Raw genomic sequence first — 8,995 nt, forward strand, 5'->3', positions numbered from 1 at the left:
GGAGAAATGACCACGCCCCCCTGTGGGCGGGGTGTCAGGCTTTCAATTTGCAACAAGAGGCGGCTGGACTTTGGGACTCAGCATTTTTGCGATGGCGCTGCGCTGGGGCATCGTGTCAGTCGGCCTTATCTCCAGCGACTTCACGACGGCGCTGCGGACGCTGCCTCGCTCCGAGCACCAGGTCCACACTCCCTCCGGAATCCTGTGGAAGAGCAGGCCGGGGAGCCGGGGCTCCTGGGTCTGAGGGAGGAGGGAGTTAGGGTTTCCTAGTCTTTTCTCCACTTCTGTCCGAAACTGGAGTTTCGTCCAGTTTGGGAGGGTTTTGTTCTGAGCTACTGTGAAGAGAAGAAATTTAGGTGCTAAGGGGTCAAATAGTCGCTTGTCCCAGATCTCTCTTTCCCAGGACCCGTGTCCAGCCCCCCTCACCTCCTTCCCCAGGACCGTACCTCCCCGCCTCCGCCCTGGGGGATATAGTTTTTCTCACCCGGGGCCTTCTCCATCACCTCTCTCCCAGCCACCTGCCCCGCGCCTGCGCCTTCCCCAGTCCCTCTAGTCTGACCCTAGCGCCCCTCCAGGTGGTGGCGGTAGCAGCCCGCGACCTGAGCCGGGCGAAGGAATTTGCGCGGAAACATGACATCCCCAAGGCCTATGGGTCCTATGAGGAGCTGGCCAAAGACCCGAATGTGGGTGAGTGACAAGGGCCTCCGAGGCCCCCGCGGCGCTGCCTCTAGCTAGGCTGCTCCGTAGGATAAGCAAGGCTCTGCGGGATGGGCCAATCCCTGTGTGCTTCTGGAAGGATCTGGGGCTGGCAGGCAGAACAGTAAGAAACGGGCTTGGTCTGGGATTAGCGGTCTGGTATGAAATTGCATTTAGGGACTAGTCCAGGAGGGGCTTGAGTTTCTAAGAGAGCCCTTTCAGGCTTTAAGTAAGCTCTGGGGCCAGGGCTGCTGTGTTCTGGAATGGCCTGGATGGAAAGGCAAGACAGTGTAGTTGCACAGCAGCCTGACCGGAGTTAAGCTGCCTCAGCTGGTAAAATAATGGTAGCTACCTCTTGGCGTAGAACTTTGCCCAAGGTCTTAGGATGTTGGGGGCGGGAGCACTAAGTTGGGGGCGGGTCCTGGAAGTCCGGGGTGGGCAGGGCTTCTGATCTCTTGACCTTCTCCCTTCCAACTAGAGGTGGCCTACATTGGCACTCAGCATCCCCAGCACAAGGCCGCGGTGTTACTATGCCTGGCAGCGGGCAAGGCCGTCCTGTGTGAGAAGCCCATGGGCGTGAACGCTGCGGAAGTTCGAGAAATGGTTGCCGAAGCCCGGTCCCGAGGTCTCTTCCTTATGGAGGTGAGGGTGCGACCTTCCAACCTCCAATGTAGCGCTTGTCGCCATTACTAAACATGGTTGCCAGTGGACGTTTTTGGAAGAACACAAAGGCAGGGTTTGTCAAGAATTAAGTTGTCCACAAAGTGCACTGGGGTTGGTGTGTTTTCCCGGACGTGGCTGAGCGATGCCATGAAACCTACTAGCAACATCTATGAGGAGTAAGAGCCATTGCTTTTGGCCGTTAGCAAACATGGCAGCCTGAAAGATCTTTGCTCAGCTTTTCAAAGAGAGATGCCAGCCGTGAAAATGGCACAGAAGAGCAATGGGCTTACTTTCGGTGGATTTCCAAGGATAGCGGTCAGAAGGCCGAGGGCACACCTACCAACTCTCAAGGTCAAACTGCCTTTGTTTTCGCCCTTATCAGACACGGCTACTTACAGGGGCCATTTGACAGCTTGCAGAATGCCAGTAATTAAGATGGCTGCCAAATGGCAATGGATGGCGCCAGCAGTTAAGATGGCCGCCAAATGACCTCTAGAAGCTATTTTCATGTTAAGGAGTCTCTTGGTTCTTAAAGGCTACCTCGCTGTAGGTTCTGCCAGTAGTAGCAACAGCTGCCTCTTACCTCCCCAGGTTCTATCTAGCTGCCCTGTCCCCAATATTGCTCCTAGTCTGCGAAGTTCCCTATGCCTCAGAAATAGACGGTCAAGATTTGATAGGGTTACTCAGTGCTTCTGGTTCTCACTGTGCCTGGACAGTGCTAAGATTCTGAATTTATTGCTTCCTCATTTTTATTAGCACCTAATACATTTCAGATCCAACCCTAGGAGCCGGGGTTCATTAGGTGTGAGATACAGGCTCAGAATTCCACGAGCTGCAGATCCGCTACGGTCACAGAAGTGGGCTCTCCCAATGCCCAGTTGCACGGACTTTCGTGGATACAGCACCGGGCGGTTGACACAGCACGGGGGCACCAGCCCAGTGTAGGGGATAGTCAAGGAAGTTTCGTGCAGGTAGGGACTGAGCCTTAAAGGAAAAGTAAATTGCACAGGGAAATGGGCCAGAGAGGAAAAGCAGAGTTAAGACTTAAAGAGGACAAGAATGGGCAGATTTCACCTATTTAGTGTGAACTTGACCTTGGACAGACTTTGGAGTCAGAGGACTCTAGACTTCTCACCAGTTCCTAGCTCTGTGATCTTGGGCAAGTAATTTGACCCAACCGGGCCTCAGTTTTCTGGGCTATAAAAGGGACATATGATAGCTACCTGGCAGGGAGATTGGGAGGAATCATTATGCAAAGTATGTGTCTTGCCCCTAATACATGCTCTGTAAATGGGAATTGATATTAGGCATTGGGGAGCCATGGGCAGGGGTGGGACAGGGGCAACTCTAGGAGAAGGAAAGATGCCTCTGGGGCCAGGTCGGGGGTGGTCCGAACCGGGGGGGAGTCTGTATGTTATCAGTTTGCCATTACAATGTACCACCACAGACTGGGTGGCTTAAACAACAGAGATTTATTTCCTCCTACTTCTGGAGGCTAGAAGTCTAGAAGAAGTCAGAGGCTAGAAGATATCAGCACGGTTGGTTTTTCCTGAAGCCTCTCTCCTTGGCTCGTTGATGGCCGTCTTCTCCTTGTGTCTAAATGTGGCCTTCCCCATGTGTGTCGCCGTCCTAACCTCTTCCTGTTGGATTAGGGCCCACCGTGATGACCTCATTCCAACTTAATTACTTCTTTAAAACCTGGTCTCTGGATACATTCACCTTGGGAGGTCCTGGGGGGTTAGGACCTCAACATGAATTGGGCGGGGGGCACAGTTGAGTCTATAACATTGGGGGACTGGAGTAATGGTCCAGATGAGAAAAGATAAGGCTAGAGCTGCTCCTATGGGAATGGAGAGGCGAGGTGGAGCCAGGGAGAGTTAGGGGCACAACTTGGGGACTGATGGGTTGTGCAAGGAAGGGGGAGGGGTCTTGTTTAGATAGTGGGGAGGAGCGGGGACCCTCTCAAGATTGGGCTGCAGAAGGGAGAGGAACTGGTTGGTTAATTCCTGGGTCCTGACGCCCTTCCTTTCTTTTCAATGCTCTTGCTCTCTCCCTCTGTGGTGTGCAGGCCATCTGGACCCGCTTCTTTCCTGCTACCGAAGCGCTGAGGTCCACTCTGTCTCAGGGAACTCTGGGGGAACTCCGGGTGGCTCGGGCAGAATTTGGGAAGGACCTCACCCACATCACCCGGGCTTTAGACTGGGCCCAGGCTGGCGGTGGCCTACTGGACATCGGCATCTACTGTATCCAGTTCATCTCTATGGTCTTTGGTGGGCAGAAGCCAGAGAAGATTGTAGCCATGGGAAGGCGCCATGAAACAGGTACCGTCTATCCCGGACTATACAAGAGAGGTAAGAGTCATCCTCTCTTGCTGGGAGCCCTGAGCCGGGAATAAGTCTCCTGGCCCATGAAAATCAGGTTAGACAGCTGGAGGAACTTTCTTCCTGACGTCAAAGAGGATCAGAGTTGAGAGTGTGGGCAGGCTCTGCACTGGGAATTGCTGTGCAATCTTAGCCAAGGGACTCAACGGCTCTGAGTCCTGGTTACTGGCCAAATGTCGACAATAGGGTGGTCGTAGGGGCGCCCGGCTGGCTCAGTCGGTAGAGCATGCAACTCTTGATCTCGAGGTCTTGAGCTTGAGACTCGTGTTGGGAGTGGAGAAGGAAGGAAGGGAGGAAGGAAGATAATACTAGGGTTGTCATAAAGAGTTCATTAACGAAGTCTTTTCAGCTAGCTGGTTCGGCCTCGTGCACGCTGTCGGTGCAACAAACAGAAGGCAGGGCGCAGCGTGCAAGCATTGTTCAAACTTTCGTTTTGTCCCTTGTTTGCTACTGTTCCATGGCCCAACGTCACCTGATTTCAGAGGTGAGCCAATAGACTATACCTCCTGATGGGAGGAGCTACAGAGTCCTACTGCAGAGGGGCCCTCACAGGTTAAGGAGAGGAATTCTGTGGCCATCTTTGCAAACAGTACCCCAGGAGGCAATGACTACCCAGGAAAATATATATGGGTGAAGGTCACACCCTAGAAAACCTTCTCAGGCTAGTATCTGGCCAACTTTTAGACTAAATAGTAGCTCTAAAAACAGATTCTATTTATCAGGGCGCCTGGGTGGTTCAGTCAGTTAAGCGTCCAACTCTTGGTTTTGGCTCGGGTTATGATCTCACCGTTCGCGCGTTCAAACCCCATGTGGGGCTCTGTGCTGACAGTGTGAAGCTGCTTGGGATTCTCTCTCTCCCTTTCTCTCCACCCCTCCCCTGCTCAGGCTCTCTGTCTCTCTCAAAATAAATAAATAAAGTTAAATACAATAATTTAAAAATAAGGGTGCTTGGGTGGCTCCGTCGGTGAAGCGTCCGACTTCAGCTCAGGTCATGATCTCATGGCTCGTGAGTTTGAGCCCCACATCAGGCTCTGTGCTGACAGCTCAGAGCCTGGAGCCTGCTTCGGATTCTGCCTCTGTCTCTCTCTCTGCCCCTCCCATGCTCGAGCACTCTCTCTCTCTCTCTTTCTTTTTTTTTTTAATTTTTTTTTCAACGTTTTTTATTTATTTTTGGGACAGAGAGAAACAGAGCATGAACGGGGGAGGGGCAGAGAGAGAGGGAGACACAGCATCGGAAACAGGCTCCAGGCTCCGAGCCATCAGCCCAGAGCCTGACGCGGGGCTCGAACTCACGGACCGCGAGATCGTGACCTGGCTGAAGTCGGACGCTTAACCGACTGCGCCACCCAGGCGCCCCTCTCTCTCTCTCTCTCTTTCAAATATAAACATTAAAAAAATTTTTTTACAGAATTTATAAATAAATAAATGACAGATTCCATTTATCAAGTGCGTCTTCTGCATTAGGGTTATTATAAGGATGATCCCCCTGAGATAGATATATTATAGTTGCCCCCATTTTACAGATGAGGACACTTGAGTTGCAGACAGGGACAGTGACTTATCCAGGCTCACAGAGTCGATCCAGCATAAGGACTTGGGCTTATCTGGAACCAAAGAGAATTAGGTCAGTAGGTTCTTCCATCTATGGCGTGCATGATGTGTTCCCGAACCAGGCTGCCACTCCACAAGCTGTATTTAATTCTCAACTAATGCTTTTGTAGCACTTACTGTAATCTAAATAGCATTCTAAGTGCTTTGTGCATTTTACGTCATTTAATGTAATAGTTGTAATAACTTGGATGGGACAGTTTCAATTATCCCCATTTTATTTAAAAAATTTTTGGGGTGCCTGGATGGCTCAGTCGGTTAAGCATCCGACTTCAGCTCAGGTCATGATCTCACAGTCTGTGAGTTCGAGCCCCACGTCAGGCTCTGTGCTGACAGCTCGGAGCCTGGAGCCTGCTTCAGATTCTGTGTCTCCCTCTCTCTCTGCCCCTCCCCTGCTCATGCTCTGTCTCTCTCTGTCTCAAAAATAAATAAAAACTTTAAAAAATAAAATTTTTTATTTTTTTAAAGTTTATTTATTTTGAGGGGCGCCTGGGTGGCGCAGTCGGTTAAGCGTCCGACTTCAGCCAGGTCACGATCTCGCGGTCCGTGGGTTCGAGCCCCGCGTCGGGCTCTGGGCTGATGGCTCAGAGCCTGGAGCCTGTTTCCGATTCTGTGTCTCCCTCTCTCTGTGCCCCTCCCCCGTTCATGCTCTGTCTCTGTCTGTCCCAAAAATAAATAAATGTTGAAAAAAAAAAATTTAAAAAGTTTATTTATTTTGAGACAGCGAGTAAGTGGGGGAGGGGCAGAGAGAGAGGGAGAGAGAGAGAGTCCCCAGCAGGCTCCACGCTGACGGTGTGGAGGCTCGAACTCACAATCCGTGAGATCACGACCTGAGCCAAAATCAAGAGTTGGACGCTTAACCGACTGAGCTACCCAGGTGCCCCCCTCTATTATCCCCATTTTATTTTATTTTTAAATATTTTTAAGTGTTTATTTTTCAGAGAGAGAGCGTGCACGCACATTGGTGGGGGAGGGGCAGAGAAAGAGAGAGTCAGAGAATCCAAAGCAGACTCCACGCTGTCAGTGCAAAGCCCTATGTGGGGCTTGACCCCACGAACTGTGAAGTCATGACCTGAGCCGAAGTCCCACGCTCAACCAACTGAGCCCCCCACATGCCCCAATTATCCCCATTTTAGAGCCGAAGAGACGGATTCTCCCAAACCTATAAAACGGGCATTTGCAGAGGATGATGTTGAGGCTCTGATACATTAAGTCTCCGTCCCTCTCTTTTTCTTTTATTTTGGTAACAGCTTTCCTGAGATAGAATTCGCACACCGTAGAATTTATCCCTTCCAAGTGTAGAATTCCATGGCGTTAGTATATCCACAGAGTTGTGCAGTTAACAGGATCCATTTTAGAATATTCTCATCACTCCAAACAAAAAACAAGACACCCAAAAACCTATCCCCACAGCCAGTCCTCCCATGGCCCTGAGCCCTAAGCGGGCACTGATCTCCTCCCTGTCTCGGGGTCCGCCCAATCTTGCACACTTCACACAAGTGGAGCCCGACAGCAGGCCGACTTTTATGTCTGGCTTCTGTCACTTCGCCTGGTGCTTTTTCGCGGCTGCGTTAGAGATGAGACCTCTTGCCCAGGGCGCCCTAGGCAGGCTCTGAGGCCAGGCCTTCTCCCGTGCTGTGCCTTCCGCAGGTGTGGACGACACTGTCACTGTGCTCCTCCAGTACCCAGGAGGGGTCCACAGCAGCTTTACCTGCAGCATCACCGCTGAGCTCTCCAATGTGAACTCTGTGAGCGGTACCAAGGGCATGGCCCAGGTGAGGCGGGACTGGCCAAGCCAGTGGGACTGGTCCCAAGTGCTGGGAACTGGGAACCGGGAACCGTGGCCCCTGGCAACAGGAGTGGGCCCGCTCTGGTTGCTGGAGCTGGCTGTGGGCCTTTTCCCCCAGCACTGCTGAGGAATCCATCCCTGACCACCAGGCTTTGGGATGGGTTTGGCTCTCCGGGCTCCTTCCTGACCGTGAACTTAGTCCGTCAGAAACCCTTAGGCCTGAGGAGAAACCGTTATCGACCGTGCTTAGAGGGCAGCTGTGGCCTTTGGGATTGCTTCCAGGACGGGATCTGCGCCTGACCAAAGAGCGGCTTCATTGGGCTTCGTGGGGCCCTGTCGCTAGAAAGAAATCCTGTTCTTAGCAGAAGAGTTTGGGCCTTGCCCCAGACTTGAACTGCAAAATTTGGACCTTGCCCTGGCCACATCTCTATTTCCAGTTTGGCCTAGACTTGGGTATGGAAATAATGGAGGCTTCCCAGGGCTCTGGGGCCAAAAACTCAAGTCGCCTAGGAGATAAGAAGGTGCTGGATTATCTAAGTCTCCTCCCTGAAAAGGGGATTCACACACAGATAAGCTGTCTTCACTGGGCCTAAGCATCAGGTGAGAGAGGGGTTTGCCCCGGGGGAGATGAACAGACAAGGCTTCTAGTGGGACAGTCATGCTGTTCAACAAATCCCCCAGTGAGGGGGTAGGGGGGGCAGGCCCTCCTGAGGTTGGAGGGTAACCAACCTCTAGCCGCCAGGTGTGAGAGGGAGGCCCCTAAGCATCATTAGGCTGGAGCCCCCCAGGCAGCCACCTCCTGTCTGTCCCCAGATCCTCAGCCCCTGCTGGTGCCCAACAGAGCTGGTGGTGAAGGGGGAGCGTAAGGAGTTTGCACTGCCCCCAGCCCCAGGCAAGGAGTTCAACTTTACACACGGAGTGGGCATGACCTATGAGGCCAAGCATGTCCGGGAGTGCCTACGAAAGGGTAAGGATGTGGAGGAGGGGTGAGAGGGTGGCAGGGCGGAGAGAGGCAAGCCTGGTAGGGGAGTGGGCCACTCCTCACCCCTTGGCCACTCCCAATAGCGGTCTGGAACTACAACTCCCAGGATCCCCTGGGGGGCATCCATCCGCACAACCCATGTATTACTTTTGTGCCTCATGGGATTCTGGGGATGGTAGTTCTTTCGATCTTTGAGGCGTGCATAGGAGGGGTCCCCAACTGTACTCTCCCCCAGGCCTGAAGGAGAGTCCTGTGATTCCCCTGGCGGAAAGTGAACTCCTGGCTGACATCCTTGAGGAAGCGAGGAAGGCCATTGGGGTCGCCTTCCCCCAAGACAAATGCTGATGCATGCCCCGAATAAATAAAGGCATGGTTGCCACAGAAATCTTAGCCAACGGTGGTTTGGTGGGAGCTGGAGCAAGCCGACCCATCAAAGGGGTCACTAGTGAGTACACTTGGCAGAAGGATGTGGGGAAGGGGAGGAAGGCAGAGTCAGGACCACATTTCTCACAAGTTTTTGGAGCAGACACCTGTGGGCAGATCCTTGGTTTGCCTAGCATAGACTCTGTGACCTTGGGCAAGGAAGAGTGGGTGGGTAGGAGGTGTCCCCAACTGCACTCTGCCGCAGCTCCTCCCTGCGCCCGTCTTCTCATCATCGGTAAAGAAGAGACATACTACCAACCACACTCTGGGGAGGAATAAACGCGATAGTATATGAACAGCCTCCAGCATCCAGTAGGTTCTCAAAAAATGTTAACTGATGGGGGCGCCTGAGTGGCTCAAGCAGTTGAGCGTCTGACTCCGGCTCAGGTCATGATCTCACAGCTGGCGGGTTCGAGCCCCACGTTGGGCCCTGTGCTGACAGCTCAGAGCCTG

At 52.7% G+C, this 8,995-nt stretch overlaps 1 protein-coding gene across 1 annotated transcript; it reads left to right on the plus strand.

Annotated features, from left to right (window-relative positions):
• The first annotated feature begins 24 nt into the window (after nt 1-24).
• On the plus strand, nt 25-8,509 carry DHDH (dihydrodiol dehydrogenase). The gene is made up of 7 exons (XM_025914715.2): nt 25-181; nt 576-687; nt 1,175-1,338; nt 3,428-3,680; nt 6,999-7,123; nt 7,951-8,104; nt 8,355-8,509. Exons 1-7 carry the CDS (start codon nt 92-94, stop codon nt 8,462-8,464), a joined length of 1,008 nt encoding a protein of 335 aa, XP_025770500.1. The 5' UTR covers nt 25-91; the 3' UTR covers nt 8,465-8,509.
• Nucleotides 8,510-8,995: the final 486 nt, after the last annotated feature.

This window comes from Puma concolor, chromosome E2, assembly GCF_028749965.1.
Source record: "Puma concolor isolate L17-30 chromosome E2, mPumCon1.1.hap2, whole genome shotgun sequence".
Lineage (NCBI taxonomy): Eukaryota > Metazoa > Chordata > Mammalia > Carnivora > Felidae > Puma > Puma concolor.

Coding starts and splice junctions, on each gene's coding strand:
- DHDH (XM_025914715.2), top strand. CDS start 92: ATGGCGCTGCGCTGGGGCATCGTGTCAGTCGGCCTTATCTCCAGCGAC. Junction 182..575: donor TGCCTCGCTCCGAGCACCAG/GTCCACACTCCC, acceptor GCGCCCCTCCAG/GTGGTGGCGGTAGCAGCCCG. Junction 7,124..7,950: donor GTACCAAGGGCATGGCCCAG/GTGAGGCGGGAC, acceptor GTCTGTCCCCAG/ATCCTCAGCCCCTGCTGGTG.